Below are 22,887 nucleotides of genomic sequence, written 5' to 3'. Positions count from 1 at the left end.
AAGAGCCAACCACCCCAAGAATACCACCCAAGACGAATAGTCCTTTGCGATGCTCGCCATCAAGTTCGGAAGACCTCGTGCCAGGTTGAGCCTCTGATTCACTCACTTTTAAAAAAGGAAGTGATATTTTTGGGATTCCAGATACTTCCAATATTTCTCCAGGCAACGAATCCAAGCTAAAGAGCATTTTATTCGAGCCGTGACCAGGACTAGGAGTATCCGAAGCCCCATATTCATGCTGTCCGTGCTCGCCAACTTCGAAAAGATGGGCGTCACCAGCTTCATGCAGGTTGTGAGAGGGTCCTCCATCATGATGAGTTGAGGCAGATGCCACAGTCATTACGCGAGGAGTGCTACGCTCGGGGTGGGCCTGGGTCGAGCATTTTTCTTTTGACAAGAAATTGTCGGGCAAGTAAGGCTGTAGCAAATGCCTAAATGGTATGACCTCTTCACAAGCAAGTTGAACTCACAATAATGGGGCCTTCGTCCGGAACCTCTGGCTCCTCGGGTAACTTAATTTCCAACACCTTGCGTCGGCGAGGGGTGAATTTACTGGAAGCGTCGCCTTGGTCCGATTGTGCGCTCGTTACGAACATTCGTGCGGCGGGGGCGAAAGCAGCGGGCTTCAGTTGTGTGTGCACCTCGGCGCAAAGCGATTCAGCGAATCTCCGGACCAGGACTCGCGTGTTCCTGCCTCTAAAATAGACATCAACACGCAATAAGGATTCGTTGTCAATTGACGCACTGAGAGAGCCTTGTGGCATTGGCTTCCCGACGAAGCTCATTAGCACTTCTTCCCGTCCATTTCTCAGTAGAGAGCAGAAGGGTGGATAAGAGTCCACGGGAAGGTGTCATCTCATAATGGCTGGTTAAACCCACGACCGCTCTCCTCGCGAACGGTGGGACGAGCATGATGTCGTGGGTGAGAATTAAATTGCCCCCAATCTGTTCACGTGTGTGGGATTGTCAATATTATCACAGCTCGGGGTCGAGAACATCACTAGAGCGCGCAAAATACGTGCGCCAGGACATCGAACGCATATAGTGTGGCTAGCTGTATTTTGGGTATTGTGTTCAAGCCTAAGTCAGCAAAGAGGTTCCTTGAGAAGGTAACTTCCTAAATTGGGAGATCGGATCCTGGCGGGCCTCATGTTTTCTGCGCTTTGCGTCAAATTTGCCCATCTTACCTGAAGCAAAAGCTCAATTTCCTTCTACAACTCGTCAAGCAACTTCCGTATTTCCGTAGTGCCCACGTCGATCGATCGCAACCCGTACCATGTTCAAAGGCGCTCCGAGAAGAGATCTTCCTGGTCTGCAGAACTTGAACCTTCCCCCAGTTTCCCCAACACTTACGAACGCAACCTTACGCTCAAATGTAACATCTACAACGCAAATATACCGGCATTACGACAAGAAAAAGCAACAGAATGAATGGGGGGTGAGTCAAATGTTATAACAGACCCTGTTCCTCGCCTGCCTGCCTGCCTGCCTGCCTGCCCGCTCCCTTGCTTTTCCGACGGCATCTATCTATCACCATAATCGATTGAAGCATTTACTCTCCCCTCGCGCTCCTCCCCTCTCCCCACCACTAGAAACTGTGTTGTGCTTTCCTTTCCCATTTTCCCATCATCGAATCCAGCTGAGGGGTAGTAACTTAGTGCTGACATTATGTTCCTCTCCCGCTACCAGTCTCCGCAGCCAAATTACCCTCCTATAGGGGTAATGGCCAAGCAGCGCTACTTGACGCTGGCGTACGAAGACATGGAGACGATCAAGATTCTCCCACCCACCTTCGCAGTGAGTATCGTCATCGGATCTTCGTTTAGACTCTGCGCCTCGTGTCTTGATGACATCGCACACACCTTTATGCGTGCAAAGGATAGCCTGTTTTTCATCTTATGGCAGCACGGGTCTTGTAAGACTTCCATCCAAAACCCGTCTGACATGCGAGCCATATTTTACCTTAGGATGCTGTTGCCGTCGCCAAAGAATGGGTCAGACCGCCCCTGGGGTACCTTTCCAATTACGAGTCCCGGTTGAATACGCATCCATTCAAGCATCTAGACTCCTTCAAGGTTGGATCAAACGCACTTCCTCCCTCCACCATTAATCTAAATCATCTGTTTTTGTTAGGACCATACCTCTACATCGACACTGATGACACTTATCAACTTGCGCAAACTTCACACGGTTTGCGCATGGAAATCGTGACGGATGCACCACCTCCCCCTGAAGAGGAAGTTAATCCTCCGCCTCCCCCGTAAGTCAACATTCAGATACCAACTATTGTGTACTGATGATAGCCAACTTAGCCCACCTCCTATCTTAGAGATGCCGGCGACCTTCAATTTGGAGCTGACACCAGGGCGGACAGTTGCGTTAGAGACGAACTGTGAATCGGATGATCTGGACATGTCACGCACTGAGGACGGAATGCTCGTTGAAGGATCGTTTTGGGGCGTCTTGAAAATCATTCATCAAGACGACAATCATTCGATGGACTTCTCAGGAACTCGGCTGGGCATTGCCTCCGCCACTGCTCCAGTCATTCCTAACGAGCTTTTCTTCGACTCTAGAGTCATGGCGAAACTCATGATGGCTGCTGCAAGGCCAACAACCGCGAAGTGTGCCCTGACGATTCTTGCGCCCAGTCAACAATACTGTGACGTTAACATCAGTCTGGCACCAATGTGGCGGTTTGGTACGACGTATCCTACAGCGGAGCCTGCAGGGGATCGTAAAATCAAAGTAAGCAGCAACTATTATGTAGAACATATTAGTTTTAAGAGGCTTCTCTGTCCAGTATTTCTTACGGGGCCATCCCGATGGGTATTTAGAGCACTTCGAATCTAATGCTGTAGTCACGTCATTATATTATGAGGCCCTGTATGTTTATTTTAATACTGGAGTACCTTGCGCTCACCTTGGGAATCCTGCAGTCCAGACACATCGCAAATGGATCCAGTCTCATACATATCCCCCTCCAATGGATTCGCCATGCCGCTTTCGTTGTTTATCCCTCACATTAGCAAAGTATTGGATGACCTTGGCCTTTCCATCTCAGCGAGAACCCTGTTTATTAGGCGAGTTGGACCTCTCATCTGCACTACCAATCTCATTTCAATTGCTGCAGTAATGCTGTGGCGAATTTCGCTAATCATAAGCACATTGCCTACCGTTTCATGCAGCCGGCGCGTCTGTCCGCTGCTATCGATCTTAGCGTATCAACGGAACCTGCTGTTTTTACTCGAATTTTCTTGATGTGGCGGGGGGTCAGCGACGAAGAGATGGTGAAATTTGCAGACTCTAGCGAGAAGGAGGCAGACGCAAAAGAGTGGAAGGAAGTCATTGGCTTCAGCGACGAAAGTAAAGACATATCGAAGTTTAGAGTGTTGGAGACAAGCATAATGGAGTGCGTCAATAACACCCTCTTCACAATCGTCAGGTTCTTACGCCGAGTTTGCAGATGTGCATAGGACTGATTGCCCCATTCGCATTCTGGCGTGCCCATGCCTGACGTTGTATACCCTAATTTGGCTTTGTTATTGCTTACTTTCGATCACACTCATTGCCTCTGCTTGCTGAAAATCCCTGCGATCTGCCTGGCTGCTTTCGTGACCCGCTTTGTCTCCCCGAATCGGGGTTGCCGTTTGCCTGTGTTTTCTAGCGCTTGATCAGATTAGGAGTAGTACCAGTGCACGTACATAGAAAATCCTCTAGTAATTAACCAGGTTTTCACAACTATCCTTCTAGCACTTTTGCTTCATTCAAAGCTACCATACGAGGGTGAGTTGGGGAGTGGTACGAGTGTTAGTTCATTTGGCATTGAATGAGCGCTATACGACTTGAGGTCCAATGCCACCATAAGTAACACCAGTCTTGTAGGACCCGCTCGTGTTAATCCACGCTGGATGTTCGACTGAGTTTCATCAGGTAATTGGCAGCATTCACTGAATACGGTCGGGGTTACAGCGCGAATTCTTGCCGATGGGACAGAACTACACAGGTCCTGCTTTTGCTGGACTCCCGTTCACGAGGTCACTAGGTGCAGAGCATCCGCCCTGGAAGGTGTGAAGAAGTCTGGCCTAATCTACTCGGAACATGTTTATCCACATTGCATCTTGCACCACAAGAAAAAAGACACGCACGTCCATCTCCACGTGGGAGAGTTCGTTCTAGAGAAATATGTTCCGCTGATGGTGCTTCCGATAATGCCATCGACGTCCAGGGCAATACCGTCGGGCTTCAGGTTTGCGGAATTTGATTATGGGAAGGAGAGACATTGAGGTTCGGAAGTTGGATCCATCACGGCAATATCGTTCTTCTGCCTTGTGACATGTTTGAAATTTTTTGATTGGTAAAATGACCGTTTGCACAACTCCCAACGTCTGCAAGAACAATCAGTACGTTCCTCAGTTCTATCTTCCCTTCAAACACCCTGTGAGTCGCCACAAATCTCGAAGCGAGGACCGGCAGTTCAGTGGCATCCATACTGTTGCTACACCCACGAAGTTGAGTGCTATTCGTAAGTGAAGCGAACACGACCAAGCTAAGGAACGGTGCCACGGGCGTAGTGAGCATACTCTCAGGGGTAGGATGGGTATTAGCACATCCTTGCCAAGATCCTTATGAGCACTAAACACATAATTCAGGGCCCACTGGCTGTTGAAGGCGGTCCTAACAGTGCTAACAGGAGGTGTTGGGCGGAAATCATACCGTTAAGCCGAGCACATACCAGGGACGCTATTGCTAAGCATCCTGAAAAGTAAAAGATTAGAATTATGTCATCTCCGAGTCATAATAGGAGATTTGGACAACATGGCGCCAGGATGATCTCCTGGCGGATGCCGAGACTCTGGTGTCGGAACGCCCTTCACCCGCAACTCTTTCCTTTCAATGTGGGGATGCAGTCCAATTACTTAAATGGCTCTAGTCGTGACTAAGTGAGAAGTGAACAACTTCTAATCAGTGAGAACTTTCCCGCGTACAGTAGCATACGCATGAAATCCGGCCCGTGAACGACCCGGTTGAAAGTAAAATCGGGGACAGTTCGTGACTGCCATAGGGTATGGGTCAGCAGGGACAGTGCCTTCTTTCCGTCCTTCCGAACGACTGCCTCAGCGATAGTACGGGGCACTTAACAGAACAATGGACTCCGTTATAAAGGCATGCAAGAAGCACCTAGTCACTGGAAGAATGTAACAAGTCAAGGAGAGCGCTGCCACCGAGCCGAGGACAATAGATCAGGCTCCATGTCCGGGGAGTAGTGGTTGACCCCTAGTTCATTCGCTCGAGAGCGAGCAAATGGGGACGAGGTGAGTAGGCGAATTATGTTGGGTGTTTATAGGGCCGAGGGGCAACCAGTGCCAAAAACAACCATCCAGCTAGAGAAGAAAGCAAGAAAGATGACCAGCCTTACTGAAATACCCCAGCGATGGGTCACGTCAAACACTTGACGTTTCTCCACTCTCAGTTCGACCCCAATCACCTTTGGGTTGGAGCCTTGCCAGGGTCCAGATACCACGACAAAACCACGTCACAGCCTTTGCACGCAGAATCTGCCAAAGCAGTCTTAAAAGAATCATTCGTGTAACCCGTGCTGGGTTGCTGATTCAATTCCTCGCTCACTAGATGGGTAATACTCACTCATTGGAATGGGGTTCGGGCTCGCTACCGGGATGGAATCCTTCCCGATTGGACAGCCAATTGCAGGTTCCCTTTCTGGTGGGCGGCGCTCACAAGATTATCAGGCAGAAGCGCCCTCGAGTGTGTGAAGTCCGACCCGACTTGTCCCAGGAAACATATTGCGTCTCGTGATGCAGAAGAGGAACATACGCACTGCCAACTTCGTGGATGAGGGTGTCTCCATCGATAATTCTTCCAATGACGCCGTCAACGTCAAGACAATTCTGTCAAGCACCAGGTTGTGGAATATGACCATAGGAAGGAGAAGCCTATCCGTGAGGGGCCGCGGGACCCTAGATGTTGGGAGAGCAAATTCCTCCCTTCCTGAGCAGCGTTTTCGTGGCCACTGCCCAGAAACGATAACAAAACACAGAAGGATACAGTACAAATTCGCTCGCCGATTTCGCCAGGGTTGGACCACAAATTCTCGTCGATATGGAATATATATGGAGTATAGTGACGAGTCGGAAGGTGTACCCCACAGCGGCAAGGCCAATTCCCACTCTTGTAGTTTGGTCGTAGAGCTACCTACGGGTAGGATAGCCTGTATGGCAAAGATGGTCCGGGTGACGTACGGGCATGTGGAGCGCGGCACCCAAACTTCACGTACTTCGACCCTTGATCATAAGCCAACAGACATAGATAGCTTCAAGTGACCGCTCTTCCAGCTCTCTTCTCCAGTACTCTCACTCTTTAAGTTCTTCAACCAAACCCGGACGTGAAGGCCGGCAGTCGGACTTCACCCACATTGCTGCCACACCTACATGGATGCGTGCGGTGCAGCGAAATATATTTAAGCCGAAGAGGGGTGTCACAAGCGTGGAGAGTAATGTGAGTATCGTGTTCCAAGGACGAGCTGGGGGCTGGATGGGGTGCTTGAAGGGCGTTAGCACCTCATCGACAGCAGCTCCATACAGCCTTGCGTTCATAACGCACGGTGCCTGCATGCACCCATGCCCTCACGCTTTTGGAGCTACTTTTCATGAGTTGCAGACTTGCAGTATCACTGTACTTCTTCAATAGTACACCGTTTGGGTTTCATTTCGGTGCACTTGGGGGCAGTGGCATCACTTAGAGAAAACAGCGGAAAAAGATAGAGCCCACGGGTGCATGAGCCAGCGAAAAAGCATTACCGAACAGTGTATAACGTTACGCCGAATGGGCGACTAACCGGTGGAGGGAAGCGACCATTGTAAACTGTTTAATGGCGATATCGAGGTATGACATCCAATTGGACGTCACAAGACGGGGAAAAGGGACGCATAATTCGAGCACCAAAGCACAGGACACAGAAAGCAGAATCCAGTGTGGTTAACGTATGAGCCCAAAAGCTGAGTCTGGGACTGGGATAATCACTAAGGTGAGTGAGTTTAAGTGGTGCATCAGTAGTGTTGCACATGTGTCGTTCGATCCAACGAAATATTCCATACAGGCGGTATGCGTCAGTGTCGAACTGCGCCGAGAGCCTTCTGACAAAGCGTTCACATGATGAAATGTCGACGCAAGTTTAGAGGAAAGAGGACACGATGTTGAGTCCTCAGATGCGTCTTGGAAAAGCTTCTCTCCGAGTGAGGCTACTGATAGCCACTGCTTCTAGTGGGTATTACTTGCGGTTGTTCCAAATTATTGTGAGGTTGCAAAATCTGAAAGCGGCGTTCGCCGGGCATTCAGAATGCCGCGCGCGGGTAGTGACTGTTCTGTCATGCCTGATTATCTCTGCGGACTTCACTAAGGTTCCGTCAGTTAGAATGATGAGAGAAAGCTCGCTTCACGTCCAAAATGTTGCCAATGACTTATCTGTTTGTTTAAAGTGGTGGCCCTCCCCGAGACCAAACGTACGCTGGCAATCCGGCCCAAACTAAACACATCCCGAACGGACCAATCGCAGCAGCTCATACTGTATGCGCCACGGAACTCTGGAAATCTCGATGTCCTGGCTATATAGGCTGAGTTTTCCTACTCCGGCTCGAAACGTTGGGATCATCGAGCCGATGTGTTGAATTATTCAACAGCGCTCAGTGTCCTTCTTAGCCACAACCTCTCTCGAGTCATTCCAGTATACTGTTTCTATCCCGCATATTAGACGTCTGTACCGATCTCTGTCGCCCATTGTAGTATCAAGTCCAGACTCCAATGTTATCACCGTACTGTTCGGCCACATCACCTACTCACCATAATTGATGGTAGGATCAATCAGAGCCACATTGCGCGCCTTCGGCCGAGGATTGGATCACCCTCTAACGCTGTCGATGTCTGAATCTTGCCAACAAACTAAGAGTTAGCAGCGTCTTCTTGTGGGTGGCGCCTCAAAGTCGGCATTGCGTCTACTTACCTCTTCAGCTGACGTTGTTCGAGATGTACATTAACGCGAACCTTGATTTTCCCGAGCACACCGGTGCCTGACGATACGCGCTGAAACGCACCGGGCGTCCACACACACGAAATCTTGAGGGTATCCATCCAAATACTAAACGATGGAGGAAATACATACCTTGTGAATGTTTTCATCGATTCTCCTATTCAACATCACATCATTGGGCTCATGAATACCGATTTGCCGTGACCGTTGATGGGAGACCCACAGGCAGCCTGATATGAACTCCTGCTCTGCTGATAGTATCACAGCTTCATCGGCGAACGAGGAAATTCGACAAGCGAAGGCATTTCGGCAGGGCGAATCCCGTTTGTTCTCGCGTAATCCATTTACTTCACAGACTTGGAACGCCCAGTCCCAATTATCCAGTGGCAGAAATGACCATCCTGGCGTTTGTGATCCGCGCAATTAAACCCATCTGAGCAGCATGCCACACCTCGCGCGCCACGCCACACTTCAGGACCATATGAGCAGCGCAGGCTGGTGCGGTGAAAAAGAAGAAATTGCACAATGAGTTGGGAACGATGTCGACCTAGCCACTCGTAGTTAGCTCGCCGAAGGATGGCTTGACTTACAAGTATTTGCATCCGAGGACTCAACACTCTGCTCACCGCGTTTGTCCTGCCGGTTCATTCTTGCTGCTCCCCCTCCACTTTCTTGAGTGAGATATACCCTTCCTGATGACATTTACGGCGCTCCGGTGTGTCACACGCGTTCAAATACGATGATCAATTGATTTGATGTGCACGTTTTTAGAATGACACTCTGCATCGCAGGGGTTGTGCTCGTTACTTCTATATTTAGTGCCTCATCAGCCCTGCTGGGGGCGATGTGGTTCTCTTCAAAGCATCGTCCCTCCCTGCGGGGCATGTTCATATTATCTATTATACTTGTGCCGCTACATTCCATGCAACTCGGTGAGTGCAAAGACCAGAATCACGCCAGTTAATATTCATTCATTCTCACACCATAGTCACTGGGATTCTCCTCCTGTTCCAGTACATCAGTTCTTGTTAGTATGCTGTTGTACCAGAATATTGAGGTTTTCAATCACCATCTTGACCTGTGTTCTAGGCAATCCGATCAATGAAGCGACTGAAAAGATATTACGAAGTTGCCACCATCTAGTCTCTGTTCCGATTATCAACGTGTTTCACTGTGAGTAGTGCAATTCTGACAATTGACTATGTTCCCACTCTGATTACCTTCAGTATTCCTGAGCTTCAGGCAAGGTTTTCGCCATTCCATCAACCATTCTAGAGTCTAATGCCATCGATGGTCAGAGCCCTACGGTTGACCTGTGAATGCTTCAGCTGCCGGCGAATAATGCGCCCAATTTTGCTGTTCTGTTGGGTGATCACAATTTTTCTCTGTGCAGCTGAGTCCGGTGAGCGCTATTGTGTCTCACACGCTTCCTTCGCCTAACATCAACAGCACTATCAATTTATGGAGAAATTTTAGTGGAGCAGGGGCCGTAAGTTTTTGCTGCTCTTGCTCATCGTGGCGATCTTATACTGTAGTTTCCGTTCCGCCCATCAGATCACACGGTCTCTTTCGAAATCGCATACTGGCGACAGCCATGTTCGCAAACACCATCTGCTTGGTCCTGGGTTTCACAACGAGTCTTATCGGCCTATGGCATGTAGAACAACGTCGAATTCTTAGCAGAGGGCTGCGAGAATCATTTTGTGATGACATGCTTAGGCAGGTATCATTCAAATGGAGGAAACGTTGTGTATGTAAAGGCCCATACTTGTCCAACGCCACACTGTATTAAACAACAACAACTCTCAAGATTCTTGCTTTTCTCCTCGTTCTCCCAGTACAACTTCCAAGAGGATTCCTTCTCCTCTTTTGGGTGAGAGACATCATCTGATGAGAGCTCGCGGACCAATTTTTTTTTCATCCTTTGCCACTAGCCCAATCCACTTGTCATGGATTTGACGTCGGTTTTGTCGGGACCAGTTAGGTTTCCTTTACGTTTGATCTTAATGCGCGCGGAAATCTGATGTTTTCTGTGAAGGCACATTATTTATCGTTTTTGATATTGGTTCTCCGGATCTCATCGTGGGGAAGTGTTGATGAGGGCATAGCCCTTAGTCCAATATCACCAGAAAGTGGGGGTGTTGCTATCAATAATGATTCTCCCGTTCCGGCAATTGTTGATGCGTCCAACGTACGTTTTCTACTTGATGACTACCACTGGAGGGCCAACAACTGACTCGGATGCGCAGGATGGCGAAATCCTTGTGATTGGACTTCCACCATGGAGAATCGGTTCGGTAAGCCTTGTGTAGCAAACCCCACACTCCTACATGGTCTCATCATCTCACTGCCAGACTTCCGAACCGACCGGTAACTCAACTAGCAGGCAAGGACACTGGCACGTGTGTAGCCAGTGATGGCTTGAACCGGCTCCTCGAGCCCCAATCGGCACAGAGCAGAGCAGCGGACTGGGGAGCCACTCAGCACAGGTTCAATTCCGTCAAGGGGATATAACGCACTGTACTTCCTGCATATTTATACCGTGGAAGGGGCATTATCCATGAAATATGCCCCCCATAAATTTCTCACTGCGCCGTTTTCGCGGCATACATTTGTTTATCAAATCCCATTTTCTTGTAGTCTCACGCATGAAACCAATATATAGTCCTCACCCGTTTTGATTTCTGTCGCGAAACGCCTTGTTCACTGCTGACTATCCAGGTGTAGAACTTACCTGAACGATGAAACCCGGAACTGCCATGCGCACCGTGGATTCCTTTAGCGTCGCTGGCGTTCCTCCAAGTACGGCCGGTGCGACGGGGGAAACTCACCAACAGTCCGCCTCGCAAATGTCATCAAGGAATCTAGTGACCGCCAATTGATAGAATATCAGCAAGCCAGCGGTTGACACGAGGTGAGTTGATTGCGATCGGCGTCTCATTCCGATCGTTGGAAGTAAATTCGATGCACAAGAATCATGTGAAGTTACCAGGAATAGTTCCGAAAAAGTGGTATCAAGTGGCGTCACTGGCTAGCGTCTCCAATGTGCTTGCGTCATCAATAACTTGACCCATTGTTCCATATGGCTTCAAGTGCTTCCTGACCTGAAGAGTGTTTTGCCGAGATTGCTGACCTCTGTGACCTACCTCCACCCGACTTCACGATGGTTCTTTGCATACACCTCAGCTACGTACACCCATGCCTATGGGTCACACCTAGTTGCTCGCTCCACGTCGCCAGCATTAACCGGGGAAGCGCTTCTCGGGGGAATGAGATGGCGTTTGCAGGTCCTTATGGTGAGCACATTTCAACCTGTATTATTATATTCGTCGCACTCGCGGAAACAGCATACTCTTGGAATACTCACGAACTTGCCCCAACTGGCGATAGTTGTTACACAACATCTGTCTCCAAATCACTGGTTGTCACCCGACCAGGACTGCACTCTCCCACAAAAGGTTGCGTACACTGGGCATTATATTCAAGACTCTACGGCAATAACATGGAGGCGCTACTCTAGTGCAAAATGCAGTCGACAGAAGGATCTCCCTCTCAGAACTACGGAAGCCACCCCGGGTTGAATGTCCCCCAGATGATTTGTTATTTAATGGAGGTACGAGATTAAATTAGGCTTGTGCGCACTCAGTCTAAACGCACTCATTGGTCTCTTTTCGCGCGTGGCATTTTTCCCGGTGGTGTTTAATCTTATGCGCCGTACCCGCTGTCGGCCTTACGCATACTGTGCCTTCCGAGGTTACAGTCATGCCGATTCAGGTTTTTGCCGCTGCATTCCTGGGTCGATTCTTCCGGACAATCTCATCCGTGAGTTTCGTCCGCCTATGCTACAGGGCTCTGGCCCTCTTATACCTTTCCTCTGCTGAAGGCGTGTTCTTTCTTAGTCTTTTCTTTTATCCTGTATGCTGTTTTTTGACGAAGACATTCCTTCGTCTTCCTTGCTTCCGGTAAGCCTTTCGGTCTCGCCGAGGGGGAGGTGTTGTGACCTTCGGTTACTCTCGGTGGGTGGGATCCCGATTGCTTACTTAGGTTTTTCTAGGTTTCCTTTTTTCGGTTGTTTCCTTGCTCGCTGTAACTTCTGTCTTTCTTTCCTCATTGCTCGTTGTCCTTGTCGTTTGCGAAACCCTCCTCCTTCCCCGGTCTCCTCCCTATTGTATTTTAACCGGGTCGCCTTCAATTCCAGAGGTTCTGGCATTTGCCGGGACTGTTGCCCCGCTAATCGCTTGAGTCTCCTGCGTGCACACAAGCAAGGAGAAGTACACTCTGGCATTCACAATGAACAGTTAGCTAGACATCGTGTGGATCTACATTGTTTGGGTTGGGCGCTTCAGCGCTCTAGTCTTTTGATTCAAGGAATCGAATCGAATGTCCTCTCGATAGTCGCCTTCAAAACATATATGCAGAGTCGTTTATACCAGGCCATTTGCGTTTTCCCATAGCAGTCAACCATCACCACGTCGTCCGAATGCCGTCCCAGCCATATGTAGGAGAACTTGACTAGCACCAGGGTTTCTGCTAGATGTGAAGCGTCGCCCTGAGTAGTGACCTATAAATGAGTAATAACTACGGCTGGCGCGGCAAGCGCCCACTGCCCTTACACTTTCGGGGGTTGTTTTGTTACATCACGATATTAGCATTCTCCCATAATTTTCTTTTCTTCTTGATTCTTCAATTCAACAGTGCGACTAAACAGCCCCGGGTTCCACTTCAGCATACTCGGAGACAGTCACCTTAGGAAAAGCATGTCGAAACTGGAAGTGCGGATCGTGCTCGTAGAGTTTTGGACATCGCGAGACAGGGAAAGGGATGCATAATTAGGGCACCGAGACACAAGATACAGAAGGCAGAATCCAGTGTGGTTGATACATGAACGCAGAGACGAAGTCGGGGATCAGGAGAATTACCGGGGTGAAAGAGTGACGCATCAGCAGTCCTACCCGCGTTATCGTTTGATTCAATGGATATTCCATGCAAGCATTCGAGGTTGCTACAAGATGGCCCATCACCGCCATGAAAGTCTGGTGCCTCCTCATCGATCACGAAAACAGACCTATTAGAGCGCCCTTCAAGGTCGGAGTATCTGCCAATACCAATGTCGCGAAGAAGACAGTCAAGGATAAGGTGCCATCCACCCTTGCCAACATTGCTGCAGCGGAACTCGAAGTGGCGAAATGCACGGATTCGACAACTAATTTCCTTGATGCGTCCTGAAGAGCGCAAGGAGCGACTCAGAATGGCATTTCCGACAAAAACCTCAGCGTGAGGCAGGAGCAGGTCTGACCATTTCAGGTGGAAAGGCATTGCTCGCGCATTTGCCCGGTGTGTCGTGACTTTTCTCGAGAAAGTAGTTACCCACGAGGCTACGGCGCTGGGAAGCTGTCAGGGAAAGACTTAGCCGCATGGGTCGTGCTATCGCGAGCCAAGGTTACGAGGGAGAGTGTTTATTCCATGGCTTACCACCCGGAGAAAACGAATAATCTCATTTTTGTTGGGGATAAGCATGGCCAGCTTGGTATTTGGGATGCGCTGGCGCCATCGAAGAGAACGAAGAGAACGAGGATGATGCGCGAGAAGGGAAGATGTTGGCGTTTACAGGCTCATTGGCCAAGATCCCCAAAGAGCCCAATATCCTGCATCAAATTCAGGTCGACCGATGTGCTCATAGTGGGCATGGGAATCACTCGGCTTATTCAGTTGCATAGGTCTTTACGACATCCTATGATTCCACGCTGCGTGTGACCTCCTTTACATCTGGGCAATCTACTGAGTTTTTTCTCTTGTCTCGACGTCGACACTTCTCATATCCTTTGATATCGCGGGAATGAAATATGGATTCCGACGCAGGTGGTGGACTAAACTTTTTGGACCTCGGGGAAAGCAGGCGATCACGGAGACAAGTGAACGCTAAATTGAAGATTGGTTGTGTGGAAGGAGTCATCTTTTATGCACCGCGAGCAACGATCTTTGTCTGAAGTAAGCGTCAGCAATGCTACTAGTGCTCTGGACTTAACTTGCCCCTCCAATGGCAGGATATGGGACGTACGAAAGCTTATGTTGATTGAAACTGGAGCACTTGTTGAGGGTGATGATGACGGCTCCAGCTCGCTTAAAGTGAAACCGCCTCCTGTCCTAGAAGCAGATTACGAGCCATCACAGATCAAAACCTGGTCGGGGCTGTATCCTCGGGCAATTTGAGCATAAATACAGTGTCAGCTCAGCTTTTTGGGACCCTCGAGGGAGGAAAATAGTGACAACTTGCTATGATAATAATTTGAGAAGTCAGTTTCATTCATATCCGGAGCCCCCACTTCTCACTGACCTGCGCGGAAAAAGTTTCATACTTGGCTCTCATCGGGAGAGAAACTGAAGTTACCCCAACCAATCCAAAAAGCTCATAACTGTCAAACTGGACGTTAGTCGACGGTGCTGAAAGCTTAGTGGAGTCAGAATCTCAATGAACCATCCCACTTCACTGTTAGTTCATACAATATCCCCGAAATGACTGATGTCGAACGTTTTCTAGGTCGGATCGATGGATCATTCATTATATATCATTGCGTACAACGGAGAGGAGATTGTGAAGCTCGCCGATGGCTCAAAGTAATGACGTGGCCTCCGAGTGTGAGGTACTCTACAGTACATAGCTAAACGGTTTCCCATCCCTGCATCGCCGAGCGAGCAGTCAGCGGAAATGCGAGTGGTCGGTGCATTTTGTGGGGTCCGTCCGAAGATTAGCAATGGCGAGTGCCCTCTTCTTGACGCAAGTCTGGTTGTTCATCTACCTGCTGAATTGTATGGATTGTCATGTTGGATTACTGAGTCGAATTGACAAATCTGAATATATCACAACATCTTTGGCGACTGAAACAACTGGCAGGAGCAGGTCGGCGCGACAAATGCTCGTTAGTCTTGCACCTTAGGGATTTGTCAGAGTGCGGTTTATTGCGACGGGGGGTCGGGGTGCAGCGTTCAGTGAAGCGGAAATGTGTATAGATTTGTTCGCAAAACCAAGCGAAGTGTGTGATGTAAATTGTGAGGACGTGGTGTTATTAGTGGTCCGACGAGCGTCTGAGCATGATATCACTGTTCGTTAGATACCGTGCTGCAGGTCATCCCGTTGTGCTTGACAAGTGGCTTCGCGGCACTGACGGCGCTGCAAGAAACTACAAGGGCGAACAACGTGAAGTTTTAGAGCTTTGGCGATCTAGCATTGTGTGGCCCGGCCGCACCACATCGGCAATATGGCGCTTAGTGGACTGCTGGCCCTTTTGCCTCCCGCGACGTCGGGTTGCTGCATCAACAGCACTAGGATATCGACCCTCGTGCAGCAGACTCTAGAATTCGCCGCTGATAGTACTGAATCAGAGGTCCGTATGTGTGGTCGACCAAATAGTCAATCCGTATATCATATCCTTCTAAGTATAATCAGGTGACTCTAGCTTCTGGGCTCACACGTGCGTTGCGCGACCAAAGCGCTCTCCTCCATCCACTCGTGCGCTATCAACCATGTCGTTGCGGCAAAAGGCTGAAGCTCTAAGGCAAAAGATCGATAATCTCCTTGTGGTGGGAGTTGATATGGCGGTTCCGATTCTCAGGGTCGTCAATGCTACCGCTGATTGGTGTCCCCCTCTAAAGATGGCGACTGGCGGTGCACTCTCCATCCTCGACGAGGTTAAAGTTGGTAATGATTCAAGCTTGATTATGAATGAAAGCTCACGCTGGTTTGCGCCACGTAGAAGTTCAAGGGGAACAAGAAACAATGGGCTGATTTTGCTGAATACGTAGCTAGCACTATGGCCAGGGTAGTTTCAGCCATAAAGTCTTATGATGTGTCAGCGAAAGAGGCAACATCATGGGTGGAGGGTGTCACAGAGCTTGGGAAGTACGTTGTATTGGTTTTTGGTGGTTTTCGATATCATGCTTACGTCCAGTACCAGCGCACTACAGGAGATCCGGTCCAAAATTGAACGAAGACTTAGAAAAGTAGAAGAACGGTCAGCTGTAAGAAATGCATTGTCCCACTATCGAGACCCAGGAAGAATCGAGGACCTAAAGAGAGACTTTGACAAAGCGTTGGCATCATTTCAGGTAGCTTTCCTCACGGCATTCCATAATCATTCTTATTTTCGGCCGGTGCAGCTTAGGACGAATTTAACAATTGGTGTCAAATTATCGACCATAGAGGACAGCTTAGACCGTCTGGAGAGTGACCCAATCCTCGATAATCTCCGATATCCTCAAATCGCCCACCATGATTCAACAGAGGCGTGCCTAGAAGGCACCAGGGTCGATCTCACGGAGCGTATTATGAACTGGTGTCGTAACACCGGGGATAACGAGAACCGGCTGATGCTACTGACTTCTGTGGCCGGCGCTGGCAAGACTTCGATTGTGCACACGATTGCAGATAGATGTAACAGGGAGGCTATCCTGTTGCTGTGCTTTTTCTTCACAGTTGGCGAACAGCCACGGCCGGACCATTTATTCAGCGGCATTGCTCAAGCTCTAGCAAAGCGTGATGGAGATTACCGTGCCTTCATTATCTCTGCCCTTCGGAAAGACCCCACCCTCTCAACAGCCCCATTCACGATGCAATTCAAGGAATTAGTGGCTTCACCCCTGCTCCATAAACCTCCGCCTTCCGACCGTCCTATGGTGATCATCATCGACGCTTTGGACGAATGTGACAAAGAAGTGTTCGGATCCCTTGCCGAAATTCTTGGGGACGAAGTGCCCAGGCTACCATCTTCCGTTAAATTCTTCATCACATCGAGGCAATTTGATCTTGTGAATCGCTACCTCTCCCCCGATTACCCAATTGATCGTCTCAGTATTGATCTCTCGGATGAGGCAAATGTGCAGGACTGTGCTAGGTACATACGTTTCCAGCTGCAAAAGCTGAAGAAGGTACATCGGGATTTACGGCGTAATCTTCAGGATGAGGATAAAATGGTACAGGAGATCTCAGAACGAGCAAATGGCTTGTTTATCTGGATCAGCACCATCTTTCGCTACATGAAGATGGCCAACAAGGATCCTATGAGGATACTAGAAAGTCTGCTCGACACTGGTGCCAAACGACCAGAGGTCCCTGCTGTGAAGATGATGGAAGACTTGTATACCAGCATTTTGAAGAAGTGCGCTTGGGAGGATGAAGATTTTGCGCACGATTACCCAATTGTGATGGGAGCAATCTTCGTTGCTCAGCAGCCTCTGTCCATCACAGCCTGGGACGTAATTTTATTACCTTTCCTCAATTCTTCCGTTCAATATGCGTTGGCCGAACTTGCTCCTCTGCTCTCAGGAGTTGAGGATTCCCACATTCCGGTTCGCATCTTACACCAATCTTTCCGCGATTTTATTGTCCATCGGATCGATCCCCGAACAATCAGCTCTCATTGCACTCTCATAGCTGTGGGAGTGGAGAATGCCAGGGTTGCCTTGCGATGTACCGAGATTTTGAACGAGGATCTCTGCTCTGTGAAGGGCTTAGGACAGATTGAAAACTTGTCCGAAAAAGATGAAATGCCGCGCATTCCTCCAAAGGAGTTCTCTGAGCACTTTCGTTATGCATGTCGCCACATCGTCCATCACCTCAGTGGAGTCCAGGAACGGTCCGAAGAGCTTGCTGGGCCAGTTAGTATGTTTCTGAGTCAGGAAGCAACTCGGTGGGTGGAAGTCTGTGTGAGAATGGAAAACTACGTCAGTATCTCGTTACTCCCTGAGTGGGCTAAGGTATGGGTTATGGATTGTGTTAAAGAAACTCGCTCATGGTCTTCCAGTTGGCTGTTGACCACAGGGCTGTTAGTGCACTGGCTAATGTGGTTAGCCAGCTTTCGTGGAACCTGGAATTCTTTTCAAGATTCCAGGAGGCATATGAGGCAGCAAATGATTCTGTTGTGCTCTGCCATTACCTATTTTCTGTGGACTCAAGTTCCTACACCCCGCATTTAGCTAATTCACTCAATAGTCTGTATGTCGCTCTTCACAGACTCGGACAGCACTCAGAGGCACTCCCATTCATCGAAGAAAGCGTCAAACTCTATCGCCAGCTAGTTGCCGTTAACCCAGGATCATACACCCCAGATTTGGCCATGTCACTCAACAATCTATATGCCGCACTTTCCGATCTCGGACAGCACTCGGAGGCACTCCCATTCATCGAAGAAAGCGTCAAACTCCGTCGCCAGCTAGTTGCCGTTAACCCAGGATCATACACCCCAGATTTGGCCAGCTCACTCAACAATCTACGTAATGCTCTTTCCAATCTCGGACGGCACTCGGAGGCACTCCCATTCATCAAAGAAAGTGTCAAACTCTATCGCCAGCTAGTTGCTGTTAACCCAGGATCATACACCCCAGATTTGGCCATGTCACTCAACAATCTACATAATGCTCTTTCCTATCTCGGACGACACTCGGAGGCACTCCCATTCATCGAAGAAAGCGTCAGACTCCGTCGCCAATTAGTTGCCATTAACCCAGGATCATACACCCCAGATTTGGCCATGTCACTCAACAATCTACATAATGCTCTTTCCTATCTTGGACAGCACTCAGAGGCACTCACATTCACCGAAGAGAGCGTCAAACTTTATCGCCAGTTAGTTGCTGTTAACCCAGGATCATACACCCCAGAGTTGGCCATGTCACTCAACAATCTATGTATTGCTCTTTCAGATCTCGGACGACACTCGGAGGCACTCCCATTCATTGAAGAAAGCGTCAAACTCTATCGCCAGTTAGTTGCTGTTAACCCAGGATCATACACCCCAGATTTGGCCAGGTCACTCAACAATCTACGTAATGCTCTTTCCTATCTCAGACGACACTCAGAGGCACTCCCATTCATTGAAGCAAGTGTCAAACTCTATCGTCAGCTAGTTGCTGTTCACCCAGGATCATACACCCCAGATTTGGCCAGGTCACTCAACAATCTACATAATGCTCTTTCCTATCTCGGACGACACTCGGAGGCACTCCCATTCATCAAAGAAAGTGTCAAACTCCATCGCCAGTTAGTTGCCGTTAACCCAGGATCATACACCCTGGATTTGGCCAACTCACTCAACAATCTATATGCTGCTCTTTCCAATCTCAGATGGCACTCAGAGGCACTCCCATTCATCGAAGAAAGTGTCAAACTCCATCGCCAGCTAGTTGCCATTAACCCAGGAGCATACACCCCAAAATTGGCCATCTCACTTGAGAATCTACACAATGCTCTTGCCAATCTCGGACATCATTCCGAGGCACAAATGGTCAATATTTGAGCATGTTCTCCTCACCATTGCATTCTCCTTGCACATGATGGGCAAGCTCGAATTGGATATTCAGCTTGAGAACACCAATAAATTCAACCTATTGCAAACTATTGATAAAATATTTATAGAGTTCACTGGCTGCTACACTCATTGGGTAGGTAGAAATATTAATAAACGTTTAAGGTGAGGATAAGAGGTACCAGAGATTGGAGGTGGAGGTGCACTGGAGGTGAACTGGAGGGTATGGTGGAGGTGTGGGGGGAGGATGGACTGGAGGTGGACTGGAGCTGTGGTGGAGTAGAGTGGAGGTGAGGTGGAGTTGGTATGGATATGACAGTATCCCCTTCTTAGGCCTGAACCCCTGAAGGCTGTAAGACCTACGAGAGAGGCTAAGGGAGGTGACTGCGGACAGGAGGGTTGTTGGTGCTGGAGGAGGAGGAGAGGTAGTGGAGAAGGGAAGAAATTTTTTTTTCGAACCTAATACTCAGGCCCAGGCTTGTGCAGATAGCAGGTGTGGAAGTGTCAGGGCACACCTGCCTGACCTGGCCCCACCTGACCCGGTGCCCCACCATCCGCTCCTCCCGACCTCCCCCCTCTTCCCCTTTTACTCTTCTCTTTCTTCTTTCCTCTCTTTTCTCTTCTCTTTCCTCTTTATTCTTTTCTTATCACATGGACGACTTCCTTTGTATCAATGTACCATTGACCTGGCTGCAGTGTAATGTGCCCGGACCCGGACACACCGGATGACCTCCTGCATACTGGACGCTCCTAGGGCCTCTTACAGAGGTACCTGGATGGATGTGGCTGTGTGTGTAGATGACGTGGCGCTTCCCACATGGCCTCAACCACATGTATATAAACACAGCCTAAGTGGGAACTGAGAAGCAACCTTCTTCTCACATTTTCCACTTTAGGCAAGTAGCTTACATTTCCCTTGTTAATAACAATAACACATTTTCCACTTTAGCCTGAGTGGCCAGGGACCCTTGTCTGCTTCGGGCCCATTGTTACGCGCGCCTGCGTCATACCTACCAGACTGTCATATCCATACAATCCCGACCTCCGCTCCGGGCTCCCAGAACTCCGAACGCCGACTTCCGGAGCCCTACTTCCCTTCCATCACCTTCTCCTTGCCGACTCCCAAGAGGTTATCCCACCTCCGGCTTGGACACCACCTTCGGTCTGACTCCGGAACATTCCGGGTCCGACCCCAACCTCAACACCTTCCAGATGAGTATGCAAAACCTATGCTCCCGACTCCGGACCTCCGTTCCGGTATCCTGTTCACGTCTCGTCTCCGGAACCTCCGGTCTTAGCTCCGACCTCGGACTTTGACCCCACCTCCGCTTATACCCATTGTATTGGTTAGCTCATTCCATTTAATTACCTTTGCCAATATTCCGGAGTTTAACCTCCAAGTTCGGACTTTCCGGACTTACTCCGGACCTTGCAACTATTGCATTGTCCATTTCAATTCCGCTATTCTCCCTCATTCCTATTTGGGCTGCTGCTTCCTTTCTATTCAGTCAGCTAGCCATTCCCGACTCCCATCCTCCTTCCTTCCTTCTTGGGCCTTGGCCCTTCATTCCTCCTTTGGGAAACACCATTGAGTCAAACACTTGACCCTCGGTGTTGTTCCTCTTTCCATCTCCCTTTGTCTCCTTTTGTCCTACCCTTGTTCCTTTTGATTCCGGACCCCTCCTTATATACAATGTACCTAGTAACTTGTAACCTCAGTCCGAAATCGACTTGAATTCCCCCAAGAGACTTTCCCTCTGCTAGATCCGAAATTAGGGACCCCCAGGACAACCAGCAATGGCACAGCGCTCCACCTGAGTCGCTGAGGCCGAGGTCCTTCCACGCTAAGTCTCTGATTCCGCTCCAGAGTCGTCTGAATCCGCCCATTCTAACACAGACCCTCAGCCCCAGGCGATATACCCGGGCACTCTCGACCCTGGGTTGGTCCCTGACAGGAAGGCCGCAATGAGATCAGGAGTGTGATCAAGTTCTGAAGCCAAGAGCGAAGAGTATTCCTCGTTGTAACGGGTCTATCCAACTAGACTCGCGACAGGAAAGAGGGGGGGATAAGGATCTCACTACAAGTCAGGTCTGAAGTGGGGTATATTGGTCCAGTCGAGTATGGTGCTGATAACTCTCTAGCTGACTGTACAGCGGGTCACGGAAGAGTCCGATAAAACAAATAAGGAAAGAGCATCACATGACGATAAGGAAGTGGAAACATCGGGCTCTAGACACCGGAAATGGAATCAGAAAAATAAGGAAAAATAGGAAAGTGTGTAAGGAGTGTGAGGGGATATAGGCTACATGTGATGGATGTGAGGTGCTTGCTGAGGGTAGTAGAATTGCGGGATTTGGCTCATTTATGGTACACCGGCAAATCCCTGTGACATCGTCAGTCCCTTCATAACCTAACCAATGCACAGTGTAGATGAGGTTACAACCCCGTCTACGGCAATCAATCTTTGAGTTGAGGATTTCACTAATCTCGAACTCAGGTTGTCCATCGATCACAATCGGCGGAGGTGGAGGTTGGTTGCAGTTTGGGATGACGTTAGGAGTGGCTGGTTCGATTTGAGACACATGGAAGACCAGGTGAATGGCTCTCGACTCAGGGAGGTGGAGCGTGATGGAGTGGCTACCCACGTGGGCAATGATCTTGAAGGGGCTGAGATTCTTCTTGGACAACTTGAAGGTCTGGTGGAGCGGAAATACTTGGCCTTGACATAGACTGAAGTACCGACCTCGAAATCAGGAGCTGGGATGCGCCTAGCATCTGCTGGACCCTGATAATGGATCTGGGCGTGGTGCATCTCCTCACGGAGGAATTGATGGAGAGAGTCGGGATCCACAGTGTACTCCTGCACACGTTGTTGTGGGGACAACTCCATGTACCGCAAAAAAGTTGGATTCTGTGGAATTTGGTCACCAACATGCACTACATATCCACTGACGCTCCCGATACTCATTCTATCACTATCCAACACTCCATACACTCACTCCATATTTTTCTTTATTTTCCCCATCATTCCCGACAGCCCCAAGCCAAATTCCCACGCCCAACCACGCTGCCAATTTCACCCCCTCTCCAGATCTCCATAACCACACATACAACCCAACCATTTTTCTACCCGTTGGTGATGCTATACCTTCCTCCTTTACCCCCAGAGCACTTCCCAGAATGGCAACCCCATATTCAGATGGCTCAGCACGGTGTATAGCCTCACATGGTCTTGACAGCACCTGTCAATGGCCACATCTCAAGAAGTACTGCACCAATTGGGATGAATGAGGGCTCGTTGGAAAGCTGGAGACGAGGAGGTTGCTGACGGGAGGATAGGCGGGCGCTGTGGCGAACTGTTGCGGAGTTAATTTTCACAATTTCCATTTCGGACCCATTATCATATATTCCCCATTCATTCATATTTCTTTTATTGTTTCTTTGTTCCCAATTGGATATTCATCATTTACGGTTGCCTAACGGCCCGTTTACATTCCCCCAGTCCATTCATTCCATTTTCAATCCATATAAAATAGATAACAGCT

The 22,887-nt window shown here is 49.2% G+C and overlaps 10 protein-coding genes across 10 annotated transcripts; 8 read left to right on the top strand and 2 right to left on the bottom strand.

The window, feature by feature from the left end:
- Positions 1-13: 13 nt before the first annotated feature.
- On the bottom strand, positions 14-920 carry EI90DRAFT_3102876 (uncharacterized protein; the record flags this gene model as incomplete). Its single annotated transcript, XM_039062588.1, has 3 exons — positions 746-920; positions 471-696; positions 14-418 (listed from the first exon to the last, which is right to left on the bottom strand). Coding segments are annotated over exons 1-3 (798 nt in total), but the record flags the coding sequence as incomplete, so codon positions are not given.
- Positions 921-1,031: 111 nt separating this feature from the next.
- Positions 1,032-3,413, top strand: EI90DRAFT_3209294 (uncharacterized protein; the record flags this gene model as incomplete). Its single annotated transcript, XM_039066441.1, has 7 exons — positions 1,032-1,438; positions 1,659-1,797; positions 1,968-2,260; positions 2,313-2,748; positions 2,804-2,886; positions 2,940-3,074; positions 3,134-3,413. Coding segments are annotated over exons 1-7 (1,377 nt in total), but the record flags the coding sequence as incomplete, so codon positions are not given.
- Positions 3,414-5,816: 2,403 nt separating this feature from the next.
- Positions 5,817-6,341, top strand: EI90DRAFT_3024748 (uncharacterized protein; the record flags this gene model as incomplete). The annotated part of the gene is made up of 1 exon (XM_039057901.1): positions 5,817-6,341. The coding sequence occupies one exon, from the start codon at positions 5,817-5,819 to the stop codon at positions 6,339-6,341; it is 525 nt and encodes a 174-aa protein (XP_038907550.1).
- A 2,484-nt stretch (positions 6,342-8,825) lies between these two features.
- On the top strand, positions 8,826-9,682 carry EI90DRAFT_3102859 (uncharacterized protein). Its single transcript, XM_039062587.1, has 6 exons — positions 8,826-8,976; positions 9,033-9,071; positions 9,134-9,217; positions 9,271-9,286; positions 9,343-9,446; positions 9,494-9,682. Exons 1-6 carry the CDS (start codon positions 8,889-8,891, stop codon positions 9,535-9,537), a joined length of 375 nt encoding a protein of 124 aa, XP_038907549.1. The 5' UTR covers positions 8,826-8,888; the 3' UTR covers positions 9,538-9,682.
- A 32-nt stretch (positions 9,683-9,714) lies between these two features.
- On the top strand, positions 9,715-10,508 carry EI90DRAFT_3102848 (uncharacterized protein). The gene is made up of 4 exons (XM_039062586.1): positions 9,715-10,023; positions 10,083-10,235; positions 10,294-10,341; positions 10,399-10,508. The coding sequence occupies exons 1-4, from the start codon at positions 9,994-9,996 to the stop codon at positions 10,459-10,461; spliced, it is 294 nt and encodes a 97-aa protein (XP_038907548.1). The 5' UTR covers positions 9,715-9,993; the 3' UTR covers positions 10,462-10,508.
- Positions 10,509-11,224: 716 nt separating this feature from the next.
- EI90DRAFT_3102837 (uncharacterized protein) lies at positions 11,225-11,586 on the top strand. The gene has a single exon (XM_039062585.1). It carries the CDS (start codon positions 11,319-11,321, stop codon positions 11,562-11,564), a length of 246 nt encoding a protein of 81 aa, XP_038907547.1. The 5' UTR covers positions 11,225-11,318; the 3' UTR covers positions 11,565-11,586.
- Positions 11,587-11,847: 261 nt separating this feature from the next.
- Positions 11,848-12,644, top strand: EI90DRAFT_1356360 (uncharacterized protein). Its single transcript, XM_039051729.1, has one exon. The coding sequence runs from the start codon at positions 11,962-11,964 to the stop codon at positions 12,496-12,498; it is 537 nt and encodes a 178-aa protein (XP_038907546.1). The 5' UTR covers positions 11,848-11,961; the 3' UTR covers positions 12,499-12,644.
- Positions 12,344-13,723, bottom strand: EI90DRAFT_3102827 (uncharacterized protein). The gene has a single exon (XM_039062584.1). It carries the CDS (start codon positions 13,358-13,360, stop codon positions 12,791-12,793), a length of 570 nt encoding a protein of 189 aa, XP_038907545.1. The 5' UTR covers positions 13,361-13,723; the 3' UTR covers positions 12,344-12,790.
- A 284-nt stretch (positions 13,724-14,007) lies between these two features.
- On the top strand, positions 14,008-14,698 carry EI90DRAFT_3102825 (uncharacterized protein). The gene is made up of 5 exons (XM_039062583.1): positions 14,008-14,032; positions 14,089-14,170; positions 14,199-14,337; positions 14,418-14,533; positions 14,584-14,698. The coding sequence occupies exons 2-4, from the start codon at positions 14,111-14,113 to the stop codon at positions 14,474-14,476; spliced, it is 258 nt and encodes an 85-aa protein (XP_038907544.1). The 5' UTR covers positions 14,008-14,032; positions 14,089-14,110; the 3' UTR covers positions 14,477-14,533; positions 14,584-14,698.
- An 810-nt stretch (positions 14,699-15,508) lies between these two features.
- On the top strand, positions 15,509-19,493 carry EI90DRAFT_1354894 (uncharacterized protein). The gene is made up of 5 exons (XM_039051726.1): positions 15,509-15,736; positions 15,796-15,941; positions 15,997-16,147; positions 16,199-17,794; positions 17,842-19,493. Exons 1-5 carry the CDS (start codon positions 15,566-15,568, stop codon positions 19,330-19,332), a joined length of 3,555 nt encoding a protein of 1,184 aa, XP_038907543.1. The 5' UTR covers positions 15,509-15,565; the 3' UTR covers positions 19,333-19,493.
- The last annotated feature ends 3,394 nt before the right edge of the window (positions 19,494-22,887 follow it).

The sequence above is a fragment of the Cantharellus anzutake genome (genome assembly GCF_015039405.1).
Source record: "Cantharellus anzutake strain C23 chromosome Unknown EI90scaffold_300, whole genome shotgun sequence".
Lineage (NCBI taxonomy): Eukaryota > Fungi > Basidiomycota > Agaricomycetes > Cantharellales > Hydnaceae > Cantharellus > Cantharellus anzutake.
The sequence above is the reverse complement of the archived record's forward strand: the minus strand, read 5'-3'. Positions and strand labels throughout refer to the sequence as shown.

Excerpts from the sequence above, each read along its gene's own strand:
- EI90DRAFT_3102837 (XM_039062585.1), top strand. The coding sequence starts at position 11,319 with ATGGCGTTTGCAGGTCCTTATGGTGAGCACATTTCAACCTGTATTATT.
- EI90DRAFT_3102848 (XM_039062586.1), top strand. The coding sequence starts at position 9,994 with ATGGATTTGACGTCGGTTTTGTCGGGACCA. Across the intron at positions 10,236-10,293 it reads CAATTGTTGATGCGTCCAAC|GATGGCGAAATCCTTGTGAT; the intron begins GTACGTTTTCTA and ends TCGGATGCGCAG. Across the intron at positions 10,342-10,398 it reads CACCATGGAGAATCGGTTCG|ACTTCCGAACCGACCGGTAA; the intron begins GTAAGCCTTGTG and ends TCTCACTGCCAG.
- EI90DRAFT_3102859 (XM_039062587.1), top strand. The coding sequence starts at position 8,889 with ATGTGGTTCTCTTCAAAGCATCGTCCCTCCCTGCGGGGCATGTTCATA. Across the intron at positions 9,072-9,133 it reads GTTCCAGTACATCAGTTCTT|GCAATCCGATCAATGAAGCG; the intron begins GTTAGTATGCTG and ends CCTGTGTTCTAG. Across the intron at positions 9,447-9,493 it reads TCTCTGTGCAGCTGAGTCCG|CACTATCAATTTATGGAGAA; the intron begins GTGAGCGCTATT and ends TAACATCAACAG.
- EI90DRAFT_3102825 (XM_039062583.1), top strand. The coding sequence starts at position 14,111 with ATGTTGATTGAAACTGGAGCACTTGTTGAGGGTGATGATGACGGCTCC. Across the intron at positions 14,171-14,198 it reads ACGGCTCCAGCTCGCTTAAA|ATTACGAGCCATCACAGATC; the intron begins GTGAAACCGCCT and ends TCCTAGAAGCAG. Across the intron at positions 14,338-14,417 it reads CTATGATAATAATTTGAGAA|AGAAACTGAAGTTACCCCAA; the intron begins GTCAGTTTCATT and ends TCTCATCGGGAG.
- EI90DRAFT_3102827 (XM_039062584.1), bottom strand. The coding sequence starts at position 13,360 with ATGCCTTTCCACCTGAAATGGTCAGACCTGCTCCTGCCTCACGCTGAG.
- EI90DRAFT_1356360 (XM_039051729.1), top strand. The coding sequence starts at position 11,962 with ATGCTGTTTTTTGACGAAGACATTCCTTCGTCTTCCTTGCTTCCGGTA.
- EI90DRAFT_1354894 (XM_039051726.1), top strand. The coding sequence starts at position 15,566 with ATGTCGTTGCGGCAAAAGGCTGAAGCTCTAAGGCAAAAGATCGATAAT. Across the intron at positions 15,942-15,996 it reads GGTGTCACAGAGCTTGGGAA|CGCACTACAGGAGATCCGGT; the intron begins GTACGTTGTATT and ends GTCCAGTACCAG. Across the intron at positions 17,795-17,841 it reads TACTCCCTGAGTGGGCTAAG|TTGGCTGTTGACCACAGGGC; the intron begins GTATGGGTTATG and ends ATGGTCTTCCAG.